Source organism: Lampetra planeri, chromosome 2 (genome assembly GCF_965212315.1).
Source record: "Lampetra planeri chromosome 2, kcLamPlan1.2.h2, whole genome shotgun sequence".
Lineage (NCBI taxonomy): Eukaryota > Metazoa > Chordata > Hyperoartia > Petromyzontiformes > Petromyzontidae > Lampetra > Lampetra planeri.
Window position 1 is genome coordinate 14,055,025 of NC_136108.1, and position 22,465 is coordinate 14,077,489.

Below are 22,465 nucleotides of genomic sequence, written 5' to 3' on the forward strand. Positions count from 1 at the left end.
TAAACACCACCACATGTTTCTCCAAGATTTTTAATCCCATGTAAAAATGCAGGTTCAAATAGAGTACAATAATTATATTAAAGCCTTGCTGAATGACAATCTGCCTAGTTATTCCGAGTGCAAAGCCCCTGGCTCAAGGAGGACGTAGTCATCATAATAGGAAGCTACGAGATTACCAAGACTCCCAATGTACACCTACTTGTCAGTTGCCATCAAAAGTGGATGCCCCACAAAGGCTTTTGCAGCAAAAGAATAAACTTTAGGGATGAAGTAACCCTGTCTGGATATGAAGGTTTTTCACCCAAGGTACAGGCAGAACGTGTGACTCAGGGCCATGTAATGTACTCTCAAATTTTAGAGCAAAGCAGGAACATGTGTCTTTAGAAAAAAAAAATTGTATACAAAAGTTACGTCAAATATTCAATCCTCGGTTAGATTGTGACTTGTTCCTAAAGAAAAGTTGGTGTTTGTTTCATCAACATCTACGTTTGCTTTACAAACTAACTGCATGTCCACATTTAAACGCAAGTTCCCTAATATTTGTTAACTTTTCCACGCAACATTAAGCGAAGGCAGTATACCCTCTGCTGAATGTTATAGGCCAGTGTTATTACTATACAACAGTAAGCCTCCGCTTCATCGGTTTAGACGTCCAACTTTAATAGTTATGTTTGTTTGCTGGTTACTTGGCATGTTGGGCCACTTGACCTGTGCTCAGGAACCTTGATGAAAAAATACTAAGAGGAACTTTAGAGCTCAAATAAATATGATAATGTATTGAACCACATATTAAGCTTGAATGCATATTAAGCTTGAATTGTAAGATAAGTAATAATCGTGTTGGACTGCGAAATTACAATGACGTCAACAAAAGTTTTAACATTTTTACTGAATTTCATTAGTTAGTCAACATGTATGTTTTAATTAGCAATTACCTAACTATAAAGCACGACGCACACATTGATCACATCAAATGTTAAACATCTGCTCGATGCTGTCAACATTATTAGGAATATGCCTTTCTACACCAAAAAAATGTGCTAAAAGCTTTTGTTCATTTGTGTACACAGTCAATTATATAAATTACCAGCATTGATGAACGTACAGCAACTGCAGTGTGCGTATGAAGACGATGGTATGTTTTGCATAATATGACATATTTATATAGCATGTGTTTGTTAATTAAAGGCAGTCGTCCACAGTATCCTCATTCCACCGTTGCGACAAACGTTTACTTGCAATTATATTGCAGAGCAATGTTATTACTATCACTTTGCTCCATATTGAACACCCCCACGTACCATTTACCCAACACTGACCGACCAACATTGCTGATATATGCTGTTCATTCCTGACATTCTACTAAACATCTTCCTGAACCATTACAATTTGTCCTTGTAACTGGATATGTCCATCATAAAAAAATCACCATATTCCCATTTTACTCTAAGCTGTTCTATTGCCCATACATTTGTTTTATACTGTGTATTTACATATACAATAACATTTGAAATAAGAGGCCTACAAATGATCATTTAAAAAATGTTAAATACAAAAAGGACCCACCATTATTAAAAAAAAATAGCATGTGAGATTTAAAATTGTGCTTGCAGTTAACAGTTACAAGCATTTCCCCTGGTGGCTTTCATGCCCACAAGAGTTAGCCAAAAGCTATATGCAGCTGACCAATGAAATAGAAAAAAGACCAATTATGGCACAGAACTGTAAAGCTAACCAATATACACTCAACGTAATGCTGTCTGTCAAACTTAAGTGCACATATGTATCTCCAGATATGTTACATCTTTCACTGTAACATTTGTCCAGGTTTATCACCAATAATAAAACTATAAATCATCTCGATTGAACATCCTAAAAGGTATAAAACAAACAATCACCACAATTAGAGGTAACTGGACATGAATTGTTTTCAAATGCTGTGAAAGGTCACCAACTTGCCGGTTGCTTTCACAGAAAACCCTACAGCATATACATGATTATCGGTTTCAGTATAAAGTCATGCATAAAGAAGTACAATAATGTATTAGAGGATATCACCTCATGAAAAATAGTACAAACAATGTCAATCACGAAATACATGTCGAGGAAAAGGAGAGAAATAGAGAAACAAAGAAATGCGAAATAAAAGATGCAATACATAGAAGTTCATCAAACGATTAAAAACAAAGAATGAGAAGAGTAATTGGATAAAAACAGATGAAAATTATTTGAGGAATTTTATACAAATCGTGTCTATCTAAAATAAAATCACACATATTTGACAAAGTAAATTCTGCCCATTAGAGTATGAAAAATGAACAGCTCCTGGATTAGATCTACAGTAGATATCATGAAATAAACAGAATCTGTTTGAAAACTGAATATCGTACATTAATTGCATATGATATAGGAATACTGTAATATACATTGTTTTTACAAACCTAATACAGTCTGTTATCCTATAATCCGGGAGTTGCATTCCTGAAGAACACCGCGTTATGGAAAAAATGCGTAATAATGAATAATCTATAGGGTAAAGCACAGCCCGCAATAACACGTGAGATGCGTATGCAGGCTGAACAAAAAAAGAGGTGCATGGATAGCATATAGAAGCATCCAGCAGCATCCCACCTTGTGTGATACGAGGCGAAAGCAGCCTGATAACCGCTTATTCCTACTCGCGTGACGTAGTTCTGTTCACTCAATCGCATTATCTCCAATTTACATCCGTGTTATAAAAAAAAATCCCGAATACATTTATCACGTTTTATCCTATTTGCATTATGAAAACACGCGTTATCGGAGAACAGATTATACAAAACTTGTGATATCAACACAACTTATATCAGAAATATGGACATTGACAAAGAAAATGGAACCAAACCTTTAAATAAGTACCAAAGGTATACATATTAGCATAATAAATTAGGCTTATAAAGTGTAAAATTATTCACTCACTCTCAGAGGAAGAGTATGACTTAGAGGCGTGAGAAGGAACCACAGACACGCGGGAAGGCAGCAATGCCGTGAGCCCTTGCCAACAACTGACCAAGCTCTACGGTTCTCAATATTTTCTTTTAGCCAATTGATGAGTGTTCCTAAGTACTTGGATAACACCCACACATGTGAGGGGTGCAACACTCTATCTCTGTACAGATTGAAACATATGGATATCAGTCCACTTGCTGTACTGCCATCTCATGGCAAACCAGGGTATGACAACCTCGACGCCTACGGGGAGTTTGACAACATTTATCTACCAACCCTCTCCTCCACAGTGCTGGATTACAGGTGTGCGTTCACCACCATAACCCGGTGGAATATAGAGACTGAGAGACAGAAATAGGAACACATAGATTAAAAAACATACGGAAATTCGATAAATAATCATGGCTGTTAAGAAAAGTAAGTGGGCATGGGTCGGACACTTCGTGATAAAAAGAAGATGGCCAGTGGTCAAAACATATGTATGTGTGTTGAACGTCTTTCGCACCATACGTATCCAACCGTGCTAATTGGAGGTGCGGGGGCAGGTCAACAATTTCAAGCACAAAAATCAGTTCTAAAGAAATTCGTTTTCAGTGTACATTTAAAAGTGCATAGCTCCAATGGCTTCCTAATGTCGGAAGGAAGAGCGTTCCAGACGGCCGCAGAAGCGCATCTGAAAGCGTGCGATGCAGTGACTGTCTTTGTTCAATAGCTATCTAAAAGCCACTGCGAGGATAACCATGTAGCTGCTGCTGGGTTTTACAGCACAAGACTAAGGGAGATGATAATTGCTTGGTGAGACCTTCATCCAGCAGTGGCTTAGATGTTGACAGCCTATTCTAACAAAGCAACTTGATGATAAACATTGTAGTTGCTATACACTGTCATACATGGTACCTTAATTCAAGAGGCATACATATATGAAGTAACATACGTGGTTTTTACAAACATATTGGAGACCTCTCAGTGAAATCAACACAACCCATATATGTCTTAGGTGTACATCACAGCAATCATCAAAGTTGTTAAAAACTATCGTAGTTTTTTTTCAAAAGATTACAAATGCAATTTTTAACTCCATTGCTTTATTAATTTTCACGATGGAAATTAAATCAGCTGTTCAATAAAGCCATTTCGATAGTTACATTTATTGAGCGACTGTGTTGTCTTGGTGTGGTCTGGGACTGTTTTTGCTATTGTTTTTGCTGCCTTGCCCAATGCTTGCATTTGGTATTGAAAAATCGCCAGAAATTTATGTATTTATGCAATATTATACTTTATTTATGTTGAGTGACTTGCAAAACTTTACGATACTTTGCACTCATATCAGTTGTATTGTTTGTGGTTGTAACTTTCTGACCTGCCTCTGCTGGATATCTGTAAAAAAGAGCATCATAGCTCATCGTATTCTTTCGGTCTAAATAAAGATTCAGATTTTGCGTGCAACTCGCCTTGAAGTGTTCCACTCCCCACGAGTCTTCAGCAGCTGGCCGCTGAGAATTCCCTTACTTCTAGATTTGAAGCTTTCGTGACTGCATGGATTCATATTCTTAGGTTTTTTCGGTAAAGTCACGTAGGTAAAACATCAACATTATTTATTTTATTTTATTTTTATTAATTTTGATGTTTTACCTACGTGACTTTACCGAAAAAACCTAAGAATATGAATTCCCTTACTGAACACTGCAGCGTGGCAGCGTCTCTCTCACTCTCGTGCCACAGCCAATCGATACGATGTGGATACTGTGGGGGGGGGTCGTCTTCCAATATCCAATTACCACACACAGATAAAGTGCTCACTGATTTATCTTCCTTGTCACGCATGCATTGATCACAGGTGTGAGACAAGCAATGAGGAAGGGCCGCATTAATATCCTTCAGCATCAGCTCAATGTCACACCATGTTGCGCTGTGCCTGGCTTCTTTTTTCTGATAAACAGTTCAGCCAAATTAATTGTTTCAATTGTCAGTGCCACTTTCGCTACCTTTCCAACAAACCATGGAGTTTGTTCCCAAGTCTAGATGTGTACACTAGTGATCCAGACATCATGGGACATGCCTGTAAGCCAGCGCATTGTTGTGAAGGGTTGGTGGATCATGCAGATTTGTGAAACTCCCAAATACCCTGGGCTGTAAAATGGTCAGAAATCGCAGTTTAGAAAGTGAGTTCTTGACCCTATATGTACCTACTGTTGAATGTAAGCCCCTCACATGTAAGGGGTTTCTCCATACACTGCAGTTTTCTCCCACGTGAAAAAAACGCTTTGAAAATAACACGTAGGCTTTCGCATAGTCTCAAACGGTGTTAGACCAGAAGACGCCTTTTGGCGAGAAGACGCCTTTTGGCGTATTTTGGCATCTTCTCGAAAGAAAGCTGTCTCTGGTGTGGACCAATCAGTTTCAAAGACAATGCATATGCTATCAGAATATGTTTTTTGTTTGCATTCTAACCGCAAGTATTGTGGTTAATGCACACGTGATTCTTTGGGAAAGGTTTCATTTTGGTGTTTTAACATTTTAACACCTGTTTTGTTGCCAGAAAAAAGGGGAAAACCTATTCTCATATTTTGGTACTGGCAAAGGAGGTCCCATGAAATATATGCATTGTCTTTGAAACTGATTGGTCCACACCAGAGAAAGCTTTCTTTGGAGCCTTGTCTCAAATGGTGTTCGACCAGAGGATTCCAAAAGGTCCCATGATGCCATTTTGATATTAACGATGTGGTTTTATTTTTCTGTGCTTATTTCAGTTTCTTTAGAATTGGCCTTTCTAAAGTGGCATTTAAAAATTACTTTTCCCTCAAGAATGTACACTAAATGTGTTAAACTTTACAGCTTGTCGGATGGCAATGTGTGGTAGTGGCTCTCACCTACAAGCATTACATTCAATTTCAATGTTACTTGTGAATCCTTACAATAGTTGGATATAATTGTGCTTGCAAAGATAATGGATAATTGAAAACGACTCATCGATCAGCTTGCTGTATACAGTTGTGACATCAAACCACAGCCGAATTGGTCACATAGCACTCTCTTAGGAAGAACATTTTGAGCAGATATCATGATCATTTAGCATCTCTAGTATATAAATAGTTTTGAAATTGCATTGTTACGTGCCGTTCTCCCATACCCACAAGATATTCACGTGTGATAAATATTTAAATACACACCGTAATGTATTATTTACGGTGGTGAATCAATGAGGAATATTCAAGCAGGAACGCCAATGCTTAGGGTTGACTTAAGGTATCTTGTGGAAGTGGGTACATTACCCATCAATCAATGCAGCACATAATACCACAACTCTGTTATTATCCATGTTCAAGGCACCCAGCAGCTGTACACAAATGCTTGGTAAAATGACGATGTATATTGCACATGTAACTGATCATTAACTCTAATCTGCTGATGTGCCTCTTGCCATCCTGTCTGCTTTTCTCTGAATGTTAGCCTTAAATCAAATCGGTATGTGCTAAGGCCATGTGGGAGCCTGGAGACAGTTGCAGATTCATGGTATGAATAGGGGGTGGAGGAGAGAAATGAAACTCCATTTAAGCCAGGGAATGCAACGTGAATGTAGTTAATTTGTATATCTGACACGTGTAATTACATTTAAACGAAAATCTAGCATCTCAAATAGTTCATGAAAAGGCATTACATTTGCGGGTCGCACAGATGAAATGTGAATAAATGCTTACGAACCTTTGCGTGTGAGGCACGACATTTTAACCGCACTGGGCAACCCTCCTCATCCCTTCCACTGCAATACAGTGCTTAATTTCAGACACTTTTATGTCTTCCCAAGGCACCCATTTTAAGTCAAGTTGGCAAGTGGGAAGCCTTCACCGGGTACAAAGGCTGTAACTGAGCCCTGGTTGCCAATAATGAACAGAAGCTGAGTGTAATTGCTACTTTTCTGCTTCAGAAGCAGAAAACTAAACACAAAGAAGATTGAAATTGGTTCCCAGAATCTGTATGTACTGTACTCTACAGGCGATGTGTATGGTCAGATTTTTAAAGCAGATAGTGTTTTTTTTACCATTATATACCAGACTGCCATATCCCACTAAGATTCGTGATACTGAATTGACCTAACTCAGACGGCCACTGAACAACATACCCATTTCCACCTTATATAAAGTTATCATGTTTTGTAATGTAGTGATTTTTACTGGCATACAGTATTCATTTATTTCAAGTATGATACTTTAAACAAGCCTTATTCCAACAGAAGACGTAGTTATCCATGAATCTCCACAATGGGTCTGTACAACAGCATGAATATTATTAACAAAACAGAGATTCATACCAGGCTCGAAGCGGTTCGTAAGGGGAACAGTCTATCATTGCTTTTTAGAGGATTATGTTTACAGGTTTCAGTTTAAATATTGTGGAGGGCAAATATGTGTTTCCAGATTAATTAATAGTAATATATTACCATTCCAATAGTGTTCACCTTTTTAATTATTATATTATGCACTTGCAAAGGATACCATGTTCTAATCCTACATTCTATACAAGAGTAAATTGCTCATCATACCTCCTGCTTGGAATGTAGTCAAAGCAGCATAGTGACATACCTTACAAATACATGTAACAATTTATACATTTATAAAAGTAATAATAAATGATAAATGACTGCCCTTTGTCAATCCACTGCTGGCTGAAGGCCTCGCCAAGAGAACGACTATGAGATTAAATGTGGAACAGTCAATAGACTTAATTTCCGGAGAGGGGAAAGCCAGCACAGCAGTAAAGGGTGTAGAAGTGTTCTCCCATAGCTGCATTTGACAGGATTTACAGTCTCAGATAAAAACGTATGCGAGATTTTAAAAGGCACTTCCCAGTTCCCCATAGCATTACTCACTCAGATAATCATGAAACACATTACATCACTGACCCTAGAAATGTTGGTGTCAAATGAAACGAAATACAGGAGCACAACAATAAGTTCAAATTCACGTTGTTGCATGAAAGAAACACAATGTTGAAACATCAAAATATGAACGCTATATTTTAGTTGGAGCATAAATGGAATGCTAATGAATATGGAATACCGTCTACTTAATAGTCTAATAGATAAAAATGTATTTTAAACATTCTGCAATGACCTTTCATCTCCTTGTTGTATAATAGCATGCATTTAGAAATAAACAATTCAGCATTTCTAGTATCAACTATCATATTCTTATTTTGTCCAACTCATAGCGAACATGGCTTATTAACAGTCAAAGAAATGCTGCGTTATGGGATCTCCTTTGCCAATACCAAAATATGAGAATAGGTTTTCCCCTTTTTTCTGGCAACAAAACAGGTGTTAATATGTTATACACCAAACTGAAACCTTTAACAAGGAATCATGTCTGCATTAACCACAATACTTGTGGTCAGAATGCAAAAATAACCTCTGAAAATATATGCATTATCTTTGAAACTGATTGTTTTGTTGCCAGAAAAAAGGGGAAAACCTATTATCATATTTTGGTACTGGCAAAGGAGATCTTATGATGTAGCTGCTCACCCTGAGCTCTCATTACTCTGATAGTGCATTGTCTTTGTGCTGTTCGCTTTTTGACGTCTTCTGGTCTAACACCGTTTGAGACTACGCTCAAAAGAAAGCTGTCTCTGGTGTGGACCAATCAGTTTCAAGGACAATGCATATATTATCAGAGTATTTTTTTTGCATTCTGACCACAAGTATTGTAGTTAATGCAGACATGATTCCTTGTAAAAGGTGTCAGTTTGGTGTATTAACATCTTAACACCTATTTTGTTGCCAGAAAAAAGGGGGAAACCTATTCTCAAATGCTGCATTGTATGCTTTTCAAAAAAATAACCATCCTCCTGCAATATCAATTACAATCCAGAATATACATCTAAGTATAATAAGACTATACACAACAATAACGACAGCATAACATACAACAGACTGACTGTCTCTATGTTCCTTTATGTAGACATTAATACATACAACCAATACTGAATGTGGTAAGGTTTTGGTAAAAAGGTACCACCATCTCACATGACTGTTAAGTTTCGCCATTTATAGCTTTCCTCTCATGCGAGAAAGAAAATGTCAACACTGAACTCACATTTATGGAACATTTACATAATCTATAGAACCTTGAAAGGAAGATTTACAATTCTGCCAGTACTTCAAAAGGTGTCTTTTAACTCATGTGAAAATGTGTGGGATGGAAGGAAACAGGGATATCATTACAACTACAAAAATAACCAAAAAGTTATAAAAGTAGTCACGGTAACTATGTTTTTTATACAATTACTCATGATCGAAAAAATGTAATTTATAATCAAACTATATTTACTATACTCGACCAGTCTAAATGGCAAATCCTTACTAGAATGTTCAAATAACCCGAGGTCAATCATGGCCAATACAGTTGATGCCACCACCCCTGACCTCTTTTGATTCTGCTCTTCGTTATAACACAATCATTTCTGGGTCTTGCCATTGCTATACAAGTCCATACAGGACTGCTGTAACATAACCACATTCTGGCTTTGAGTATTTATTCCATTTCATAATCGATCTCTGGATATGTCTGTTTCAGCGGCCTGCTCCTACGCCATCCTGCAAACGTACCCCGCCCGTTGCTACCTGATGTCGAATGATGCGTTTCTATTTGCCACTAAACAATCAAACGTGTCCTGGAAACCATAAAAAAAAATCACAGTATTCTTCTTCAAAAATGTCCCCAGTGTTTCAGATATTGGAGGGAGACCTTTGAGTGTAGTTTCAGTGATTGTGGCACATTCCACAATGGCAGGTACATGTGTGCAGTCCATCGCTTTTGTCCCTTACTCTTTGAGCTGAAAATAGTCGGTTGACAGGGTTTGGCTGTTTGCTCACGACAATTATAAGATGACCCATAGTCGCAAAAACACCCATTAAATTTTCTAAAACTAAAAAAAAAGATGAAAGTTAACAATGTGGCTTTATAAACAGCGAGTCGTAGCTCTTGTGAGATTAATCAGTGATACATTACTTTGAAAAAGTTCACAACATACATATATAATAAGATAATGGCAGGAAAAGATACGCGAGTTCATCTGTATTGACATTTTCGTGTTATCTCCTCTCAGAATGGGTTTTCTCCGGGTACTCCAGACTCCTTCCACATGCCAATAACTCTTAAAAAGGAGTCTTCGGACTAAGTATAGCTTTCCTGGCAACACAACATTTGCTGCACCATCTTCATCTTTGTCATCATGCGTTTAGATCATTAAGATTATTTTGTTGGTATATAGTGCTAAATGATAAGCCATTTTCGTTGAGCTGTCATTTGTGGCCAGGTCACTTGAAAAAGAAGCTCAGAACTCAGTGGGCTTTTCCTGGTAAGATTAACAATTGTTACGTTTTATTTGTATATTATAAGTGATTTGTTTACCTTTCCTATACGTAGGACTCCTATTGTGTTTTGTATTGTTTGTTGTTGTAACGTTCTGACCTGCCCTGGACATCTGTGAAAAGAGCTTTATAACTAATCGGATTTCCCCAGTAAAAATAAATATTATAATTTATCATCAGCAGCACGAGCCATATCAACAATAGCCACGACAGTAAGCAATTGCATCATCTTCATTATCATCAGCGGCAGCAACATCCATTTATCATCTCATTTTCATCTATAATAATCAGCATCATGATTCACATCAGCAGCAGCAATCTCAGCATCCATTTACGTGCACACAAACGACAGGAGGTACAAGAACAATGTGCATGCACAATGTGCATGCATAGTACATTGATTACCATATGAATAACCCAGCCGGCAATGTATCCCCATTGTAATATATATGTATTAATTAATCCTCCCCCCCTGCACAAGAAGAGAGAAGTGACGTCATCACATCTATCCCTCTATTTAAGGAACGAAACAGGAGGATTTCTCTACAAATCTGGCTGTCGCCTGATGAAGCTAGTTGTAATTACTGGCAAGACGTCGTACTTATATTGTAAATGTTGTGGATTTGCTGTCCAACACACCGGTGTGCTGTACTAGTAACAAATTGGCATGTTCTGTTTATGTGACAAACCTTACTAATTGGCTGTGTCAGGTGGTGGCCGGTTTAACGACACTCTTATATTTATGCGATCTAACCGAAAAAAACTATATTATGGATTTATTATCTAATTTTCATCTATCATAATCAGCATCACCATTCACATGATCATCCTCATTATCATCATCGTATCATCCTCATCTTTATTTGCCTTTACATTACGAATGTCACCATCATTCCAGCACATAGCAGAATGTGTTGAGCATAACTGTCAGAGAGTTATCATTAATACTGTTTGTTATTTAATTAATAAATCAGAAAAAAATCCATACATTTCTGCTATTTTTTTAAGTCATATTTTTGTTGTATTTATTTACTCACATAATTCAACGGATTAAGCCCGATCAGAAAATTGTTTATATATCTTTACTCTGGCTCAAGGGCTTTTAGTTATATTCTTAGGTTTTTTCGGTAAAACATCAAAATTAATAAAAATAAAATAAAATTTCACGACGTTCGGAGGCAACACGTCGTGATTTTTTATTTTATTTTATTTTTTATTAATTTTGATGTTTTACCTACGTGACTTTACCGAAAAAACCTAATAATATGAATCCTTGCAGTCACGAAAGCTTCAAATCTGGCTTTTAGTTAGACAAGCCAATCATGATTCAGTGAACGTTATATCCGCATAGAAGAGAAAATAGAATATTCGTGCAAACCTTGAGGCGCTAATGTAAATTGCCTTCAAGGTGATAGCATTCCAAGGGCCAAATTGCATTTCACCACTACAGCCATATTTATTCAATATGCACCAATTTGCATAGTTATAAAAATAGACAAATTGCTCAATTCTAGCAACACGCAGCACAATACCCTGATACACGTATAGTACAATAGAGTATATCGTATTATGTGACTGGAGTGTGGTTTGCATGATTTACAATTACATGAAGGCAAAACAAAGCCTTGCCAATCCAGAGGTTGTCAACCCTGCACGGTTTAGAATATTAATTAAATCATTAACTCTGTCCATTATGGCTGTCTATGAATATAATTAAAATAATGATTCCTTTGACTATATAAAAATGTGACAAAATACTAGCCCACTTGTATATATTCTTTCATCACAGCAATGGATTCCAAAATTCTTAGCTAAGGAATTCTCTAATTACAAGACTGCATAAAACAGAAACTAACAGGACCGATAATGCACTTGCACAAGTCATTCTTACGCCTTTCCTTTGCACCACCACATTTGTTTAGAATGTTCAATCACAGCAAATGGCATCCATATATCTCGCACAGAATATAATTAACACAAACAAATAAGCAGACAATACAAATTAGGACCAATATCTAGCAGATGGGTTATTTTACTATAACATCTGGCAGTTCACCAACATGAGTTCAAACACACCTGACTCTTTAATGAGATACTTTTATGTCGAAATCGATCAAGAGCTTGCATTGTTGAACCAATGCTGCTGAAATTATACAATCCCAGAGGGCCTCGTGGCTGATTTGATGGATAACAATTACTTATATTATTTATGTACAGTAGAGGGACAGATATGGGAAGCAGATGTCTGCTTATGCATTTTATTCCCCGCATCTGAGGTTTTTAACTGCACCCCTGTATCAATTGAAGGTCTTCTCCACACCAGCATCACCAAAATGTATCACAGAGTGCTACGGGTCTTGTTGTGGTACTAAGCCAAAAGGAGCCCCGCCTCATCGTGAAACAGGACCGTCGAATCATCTGACTCTTTTAAACCGATTTCAAGCTGTACAATCATTTCCTTTGTTTAAACAGTGATCGCTTTGGGATGCCAAATCACATCTAAAGCTAACATAAAACACAATGGGCAGTTGCTGACATAAATAAGTAATTTGGAACAACATTCCCATCACTGAGAATGCATTCCACACAAATATCTCACAACATGTTTAAAATAAATGCATGTGATCCAGCCTACACCTAGACCATGAGTAGTGAGTAATTCAGAGGTTTAACGTGCAACTATTTAATAAGAGCATGAATAACATATCTTCTTAAATGCTGAATACAATAGCGTTTGATTTCGGTGGGACATGTCTTGTGCAGCCTTGACTTTCTAACAACAAAAAAGCAATGACCTGGCACAGTCACGCACTTAGCCACAGAGTTTATTGTTTTCGAATTCTCTTGTAGTTTATAAAGTCCACAATGGTAATGAAAAGCTCAATAGCGAGCTCCAAACATTAGCAGCAGCACATTTAACATCAGCAGTATGCAACGATATTGCTCCCAATGTCACGGTGAAAGCCAGCGCTATGGCCCTTTAGCACCAACAATACGAGGTACTTTATCTTAGATCTTTATTTATTTATGGATTCCCTAAAAACAACCCTGTGGATGGTTGGGTTGTTTATCATTTTCTCAATGGCATCATTCTACACTCTGTAGTCTGGCGTGATAACATATAATACTATTCATTGTAACAAAAATATTAATTTAACATGAACAAAGAATTACATGTATCCTTGAACTCACCTTTCTAATATCAATAAAGGTCTATTTAGTAATTTTTAAATAGTGGAAAGTACGATTCTAGGAGAAGTGGTGCAATGGCACAATGCTGAGCACAGTACGGTATAATACACAGCCGCCCCAGTTCAATTTATGGGCATGACTAACATCTTAGGTTTTTTCGGTAAAGTCACGTAGGTAAAAAATATAATAAAAATTAATAAAAGTAAAATAAAAAATCACGACGTTTCGGAGGCAACACAAGCTTCCGTCTTCAGGTGGAACCGTCACAGCACGATTATTTATTTTAATTTTATTTTTTACCTACGTGACTTTACCGAAAAAACCTAAGAGTATGAATCCTCGCAGTCACGAAAGCTTCAAATCTAGAATGACTAACATCAGTGCCATCGTGATATCTGAACCGGTCCTGGGGTATCCCCTCTTCACCCAACCGCACTGACCAGTGTGGTGAAGTATAGTCAAATAAACTCTCATGACCCGCATGGTACGGACGGTCTTCATCCTGAATTGGATTGACAAATGGTTGTGAAGTATTATTTACGACTATTATTACTATTTGAGGAGCATTAACTTCCCACAATGCTCTCATTCTCACTGTGCTATCTGTCACCTATACCAGCTCCCACGAAGCAGAGAGCACGAACCTCGGTCAAAAAGTGCTGTGCGTTCTCCAGCACGTGCCGCAGTTCCGTCAGCTCCAAGAAGTTGCGCTTCAGGGTCATGTGATTGATCTTCACCTCATTCAGCTCCGTCTCCAGCTTCTCAAGCGTTGCCTGGAAATCAAGTGGAAGAGGTGGGGTTAAGGTAGCTATAATAATAATGGTATTATAGGGTCCCATTTCCACATAATACAATCACACTGTAGGATGGAAGACACGATGCAACTCGGATTACCACATATCATGGTTTTCCCAAGATGTCTTCCTGTTGAGGGAGCTGTCCTGGGAAATCGATAAGTCTTCCCTGGACATGAAAACTCTTTTTTTTGTAAATTGTGTAATCATAATAATAATATTTACATGTAGTTCTCCTACTTTCGGGTATTGTGAGATATTGTTATTCCCATGATATGTTCTGGTCTTTTTGTACCTCAGAAGGTGGCAACCCGAAATGCAACAGCCCATGGAACCCTTCATCAAGGGTTGATTATGTTTTTTCTCTTCCAAGGGTGCAGCATATGAAGGCAAATACATCCTAACATAAGGAGCTTTTAAGAATCATGTGACGAACAGACATGGCCTGAGACGAGCCAGTTGCGGCAGGTGTGTATGATGGCTGGCTGCCCCAATAGAGCTCGTGACACCACCTGTGCTGCTGTAAATCAACGAACAGCGTCTATTACCCATTAAGTGTTCTTGTTTTCCTGTATCACAACTGTACCTCATTTAAACATGGTCTCTCTTGTGAAACTGGCAGGCCATGCTTTACACGTTGTAAAAGCTTCATTGATTACACGATGTAACACAATTTTTGATCCTGGATAGTAAGTGTTATTTCGTAATTGCTTATGACTAAAAAGTATGAAAAAATGGCTATTATTTCCCACAAACTTTGCTTTTATGACCAGGACAGTGATATTATGAAATTTACCTATTTTCAATGAGAAAACGGACGAATTTGTGTCTTTTCATTCACAAAAAGTCAGAAAAAAACAACATATGAATCAAAATTAACATGTCTTTATACAAAAGTAATGAAACAATTACGACAAAAGATGTATAAGTGAGTCGTTTTTCGAGATTTACGATTATACTGTAAATCACTTTCACAAATCAACCCCCAAATGTAGTCTCCCATCAGGTTCTCGTTATACTGTCCTTGGTAGCGGCGTTCAAAGTCCAGTATATCCTGGTGGAAGCATTCGCCTTGCTCCTCCGAGTACGCTCCCATGTTCTCCTTGAATTTATCAAGATGAGCATCAAGGATATGGACTTTTGAGGGACATCCTACAGTTCATTGTGCCATAGTTCTTCACCAGTCTCAACCAGCTCCACATAGTTTTCGACCTTGTGATTGCCCAGGAAGCCACGAACCACTGCGACAAACCTGTTCCAAGCCGCTTTCTCCTTACTAGTGAGCTTCTTGGGGAATTAATTGCACTCCAGGATCTTCTTTATCTGTGGTCCAACGAAGACACCGGCTTTGACCTTTGCCTCAGACAGCTTAGGAAATAAGTCTTGAAGGTACTTGAAGGCTACCGACTCCTTATCTACAGCTCTGACATATTGTTTCATAAGGCCCAATTTGATGTGCAGTGGTGGCATTAGCACCTTCCGGGGGTCCACCAGTGGTTCCCACTTGACATTGTTCCACCCCACAGAGAACTCGGTCCACTGTATCCAGTCCCACCTGTGGTAGCGCGCCTTGGTGTCTAAATATTTTGTAGTAATTTTTGTATTATTTTAGTATAAATACATGTAACTTTTTATTCATATCTTTTTTTAACTTTACATGAACGAAAATACACAAATTCTCCCATTTTCTCATTGAAAATAGGCAAATTTTTAAATATCATTGTCCAGGTCACAAAAGCAAAGTTTGTGGGGAATAATAGACATGTTCTGTACTTTTGAGGCATAAGCAATTAGGAAATAATACTTACTTCCCAGGAACAAAAAATAATTTGTTACGCAGTGTTAAAGGACTTTGGCAGGATTATGTTGAGTGAATTGCAGTTGAAGAACTTTTAAGCAATCTTTATATGAACTGAAAGTACAGCACATAACAAAAACAATACGACAAAATAGACTAAATACAGTTAAAAAGTAATTGAAAAATTGATAATTCGATAATCATCATCGTATCTTTAAAGTGTATATTTTATGGTTTCATTAAATATTACATCATGGCAAGCTTGATTGTATAGATATAGGTGTTGGTGCCATCTTTGGAATATTTTCATTAGGTAAAGCCCCACTACAGTATATAAATCTCACTACAGTGTATATAAATATGTATAAATCCCACGATATAGAAATCCCACTTACGATGCCAGGTTGTATTTTTGCACAACGAATGTGTTTCTAGAATTTTAGTTCAATGTTGCATTGATGCAATTTAGATGAAATGATTTATATTAAAACAATAATTGAGTTTAATTAAATAACCAAAAACAAGCATTTCATTTATTTACAAAGAATCTGTCAAAATTTGCAATTGTGTCTTAATGCATGCCAAGCGATTAGTGCACGAATGTAGTTAATTATATGAAATTGCAAACAATGTCAGTTCATAACAGCCCAAACACATTTTACAATCAATTGTTTATCCTGTTAACATGTATTTTTGTGCATTGCAATATAACATACTATAATAGTATTAGAGTTAAGTTAAGATTGGCTGCTTGTAAACATACAAATAATAATGCATCTTCATTACGTGAAAACACATGTTATTTTCAAGGAAGAATACATCGTTTAAAGTATTTTCACAAATAATGCGATTAATGTTAATAGTCCTTAACTGCGAGTACTGCCACCAACCAATGAATATATTTAACATCTTGAGGAAGCATTGTCAAAGATAGTATGATATAGTTTAGAAACCTTGGAGGATTGTGTGAACCAAATGAAAAGCATTGAAGTCACTGGAGATTCTGAAAATGGTTCAATACAATGTGAGATTAGTCAAGGGGCTAGGGTTAGCCACTTGTGAAAGTGGGAAGCTGGAAATAAAATTGGTGACATGAGCCACACGATTGTATGTAGGTGCCTTCCAGATGCTCTCTGAAAATCAGTTGAATGAATTCAATAAGCAGTGATTTTAAAGCTAAAGAGTATAGACTAATAGTGGAGCATTCGGAAGTATAGGATGCAAGGTAATATGAGAGTACAGTATGGTTGGTATGGAGGAAAAGAAGCGACATTAAAGGGTGTTTTTTTGTTATTTTATCAAACACCACAGTCTCAGGCTGATTGTGCACAAAGCCACGTCCATCAGTGTAGGGTCTCCCGATACCCCCCTCCCTCACTCCCTGCATCTTCATCTTATTTTCTCATTCAGGAAAAAAGGCAAAAAATATAGTTTGTTTCACATGACATTATCCTGGTTCCATCGCAGTCGATGATTAGTAAACTACATTTACATGTAAAATAAACAAGCAAAGCAATACACGTATGCAATTCTAAAATGCTGGACAGCTTGACCGGTACCATCGTGTCCGTTATATAATGGTATAATGTGTATCGTTACAGTCCAATTTACTATCTATAAATACATTACAAAACTTAACTTAGATAATAATGTGAAATTATGTTTCTATCAACCATGAAATTTCAGTTCAGAACATTTTATTCAGAAGATATACATCTCAGTGTTTGTGAGCACTGATTTTTATATATATATGCAGATATTACATCAGTTTCGTATGGTCTTGGGCAAGAGCACCTCAGGTTGACTTATGGAAATACAGCAAAACTATGCTACAGAGCCAAGTCCATTAGCAAGACATAATGCAGCACTGCCTGCCAGCATTTACAAGCAAACCAATGGTGTTTTCAATGAGTGCATTCTAAATTTGTGCATTTTCTCAACTCAGCACAAACTTTGTGAGGGTTTCTTTCTGCAGCTTCATTAAGATACTGAATATTACAGCCGATGACCCTGGTGGCTCAGAGGTCAGAAGGCTGGGCTGGCACCGCTGACATCCTGGGATTGAATCTGGGCAGCCACCGGTGATTAAATAGAGTTCTCAACTGTAACAAACGAACGACTGTACTAAAAACCCCCATCACTTAAATTTTGCACTTTATTTGGCAAAATTCCAGCTCCGAAAATGAAAAATATTAGTTTTACTGACATGGAACAATGCATTGGCAGCGTGTATGGGAATGCATACCCCCTCCTCTGTAAAGGACTATAAGCTATTAAAATATATTTAGTATTTTACCAGTGACAGCCCACTGATCTATACAGATCTTTTTCAGAAGTGACTTGGTCACAAATGATAGCTCAACGAAGTGGCTTATCACGTGAAAATTTATAGCAGCTGGGGTGAGAGATGTCCTTTCTGGGGGTGCGAGACATGCCAGATTTTTTTTTATAAGATACATAATCGAAACACAAATTAAGCACGGGTGCGGAAGTACAACTACTTTGTTTCATAAAACCTATATATTTATTAAACATTGTAATTTTTTTTACGATTGAGAACCAAAGGGGTGCAAGCATGCAGTAAAGGTCAATAACCACTGCTCTAAACGCATGCTTCTAAATGTGGAGGAAAAAACTGGAAGACCCAGAGAAAAATCCACACGAACTTAGGGAGAACATGCAAACTCCAAATGTATAGGCATCAGGGTTGGGATTGTACCCACGAACTCCTGTATACCAAGTGAGGTAGTTAACATCTCGCCACCGTGGCGCCCCATATCAGGAGAAGTCACGTTAAAGATATCTGACAAACGTGGCACACTGCTGTGTGATATTTGCAAGCGATTCACGCCAAAAAAAACCAATGGGAATAAACTGAAAAAAAGACAAAGATAGCTTGTTTCATTGTGTATAATAAATAATGTCAGTCACTCCATCTCCAAATGGTTGGCCCCTGATTCATGCACCCAAAATCTGGGTGCGTTTTGCTCATTTAGTTAATGAATTTTTTTTCTATGTTCTGTCCAAGCAATTATATTTTAAAAAATGTGTTTCGTCCATGTGTTTTATTTGTTTTCTAAACCCTGCATTTTCATTTTATCTCTTGGTGAAATATTGAAAGATTAATCTGATACAACTACTACTGTGTATATGACCATAAATATGACATGCACAAATAACCGTAATGTATATCAAGCCACCGTGACCCGAGGTCAGTGTTACGATGATGAGCTGTAAATCGCTTGACACGTAAAATCATAACCTTGAATATGAGACACATATACAACACTTTATTTAGTATTAACCAATAAAAAGCATGGTATCTGCAGGAATTGGGGAAAAACTGATTGACCCTTCCAACAATACTGCAACAAATTTTGTTTACAACATGGCTCTCCAACAGTGTTGAAATTATTTTGCTTCAGAGCACCTCAAGGCAACCTCCATATTGAATATTTTCCATGAACTTCCGTGTACAAAAAAATCCCATATATGCAGTATTGCATTTTTCCAATTTCGCCTGGGGTAATTCCCCTGCAGAAAAAGGAATCTACATAAATCTATGTAGGCTGCTGTCAGTGATTTGTCAGCAGAATTGCTCGGCAAGTCATTCCTTCCCATTTCTCCACTCTACTCCCCGCAGGCACAACACACAGTGGTGCTGAGTTCACAAGGGTTACGCTCGACCTTCCGACCACCCCCGCCTCCCCCAAACAGCATGCTTGCCTTGGCCCTACTACAACCTGCCCGTAACTCTGCTGCCTCTCTGTACAAATGTCTGCTTCAGACGCACAAGACACATTGATGGCTGAATCATCCATCCTTCCAGGAATATCGTGCACACCTACCACGTATATTCGTGCGATTGCATAAGTCAAATTAATATGAACGTTTATAATTAAAGGGTTAACTCTTTACCCACTAGGGATTCGTTGTTAATTTCAAAAGCTCTATTTGAGATATGGTCACTACATGCTCAGGAATGTATACCACACGTATCATAAAAAGTGCAATCAATCAAAAACTTGTAAAAACTACATCTCCTCCATAACATTTATTGTCTACAATCTGTGTAGAAACCAATTACAGTACTATCAGGTTACCTTTCAACATCTATGTGGAAGATAATGTAAGTATACCGCTAATTATTATATATGTATGTTGAATTTCTTTCACACAGTACATAGCCAACCATGCTAATTGGAGGTGCGGGAGAAGGACAACAAACATAAATAAGTGTGTTCAGGCCATTATCTCTGTAAAGTTGATTAAATAAATACCAATTTCTGGGAGGTAAACTGTGTTTGTGATTTGAGTGGACAGATGCCTTGACTGTTTTATAAGAGAGATGCCTTGCTGACACAACTATAATTTACTTTGACAAAACAAAGTAGAATTTTTTTTGCGTGATTTGTGCACTTTAGGAGGCACACACATTCTTAGACAGAATTTTTTTGTGTTGAACGGACCAAGGGCCTCAATGTTAATAAAATTGTAAAAATGCCATGAATGCGAGCACATCACTTGGGTACGTTGACATTGCGAGGCAGTTCATTAATCACGAGCTGTGGTGGAAACGCTCTCCCGCCATCCACTTGCTTCGTGGGCACTGCAGGAGAGTACAATACTCTGACATTTCCAATAAATCACCGTGGACAAAGAAACATCCACAGGAAACACTCAGACCATTTCAAAGAGAAAACTTTCTTCACTACTCCCTTGTTCACGCTTTCTTTGCATTTCACAAAATTAGATCGATGACAATGTGTCAAGTAACATGTTTGATGGTAATGGATTTAATTGCCAATAGAACTAAGCTCACAAGAACCCATAGTTTCCTAATAGAAATTTGCAACGTTTGCCAGAGATATTGGTTTGTGCACGGTAATTTATGGTGACGTACGGTACACTCACATTTGACAAATTGCAATATTTGTAAATCACATTAAGATTGGTCACCGGTGGCACTGCAGATGTATCAGAAAAGCACTATCTACAAGCGGACATTTACTCACAGACTCTACAATGACTCGGAAACAATTCTTGGCAAAATGGGCCTCTCACAAGCACTCGAATATCATCCAGCAGAATCGCAACATAATTCACCACTCATCAATAACACGACATACTGGGACAGTCAGGATTTTGAGGAAGGACCCTTTAGAAACAGATTTAGGTTATACGTATTTTACGTGAAAAGAAAGACACACTTATTCGGATGAATTTACAATTTCTCAGATATACTGGGCCTGGACTGGCAGGGAAGGGAACTCATACCTGGATGTCCTCATCTTTCCCACAAAGCTGTATGTAATCTCCACATTTTGCTCAATAACACGGTTATAGAACAAAAATCAGGATTTGAATGTAGTCATTGGTGAAGTCACGTACGTCATTGGTGAATTTGGTGAACTTTGAAGAGTAAATACTTTGATATCAACGGTGAAACATACACATTTTCATGCATTTAAAAAAAGATCCAGAACCTTCAATCCATAACCTCTGATATGACACAAAAAGCATTTACTTGGTGGCTAACTGCACAATGTTAAGGGCCCAATAGAACTAAGCTCACAAGAACCTAACTTGCTGTGTACTTAAGGGTATTCAAAATTATATTTTTTTGCATCACAAAACTTTTCTCTATTACCATGCTGTGGTAGTCCTTAAAAGTCACCATTGCTGTGTTCCGCCTTGTTTTCCAAGTATTACTTATTATAATGGGGTTCTGTTCTTCATGCCAATCGTGTGTTCTCTGATGAGGGGCTGTGCTTAATAGTTCTGCATGTATACCCACTCCCCGAGCAAGGGTTGCTGCTTTTCAACTGGACTAATTACTGCTATATCGTCTTGAATGCATGAATACAGGCCCATCGCATTTGGGATCCATATGCATAATGTTGGTTAGGGAAGCCCCCCCATCATGTAAATTTATGTTTTAAAAAACCTTGTAATTTTTTGGGGGGGGTCCATGAGTTTGGAACCCGCGTACAGTTATGTCTCCTCTCCCCCATCACCTCCTCCCCCCCCATCACCTCCTCTCCTCAGGCCTGATTGCATTTCAAATTGTTAGCAAACAAGTTCCTGTGGAAATCTAACAAAATGCTCGTCTGATCATGTGGGTTTTTCTATAGCATTTCTGGCTACATTGTGGTTATTTTCGGTGATTCACACGAATGAGCATGTACAAGTGTGACTATCACACGCAAAAGAAAAACAGTATATGCACATAAAACCCTATTAAAAGTGAAATGATTGACTTTTGTATTACGGATTTCCCCTCCTCACAATTACCAGTTTTTTAAAGTTGGAACTAAACTGTTG

General features: G+C 37.7%; 1 protein-coding gene across 1 annotated transcript in view; it reads right to left on the bottom strand.

The window, feature by feature from the left end:
* LOC144728592 (V-type proton ATPase 116 kDa subunit a 1-like) overlaps positions 1-22,465 on the bottom strand; it is a 219,928-nt gene that overhangs the window by 165,711 nt on the left and 31,752 nt on the right. Inside the window, exon 4 of the mRNA XM_078608129.1 lies at positions 14,194-14,322. Coding sequence (XP_078464255.1) covers positions 14,194-14,322 — 129 coding nt within the window. The remainder of the gene's footprint in view (positions 1-14,193; positions 14,323-22,465) is intronic.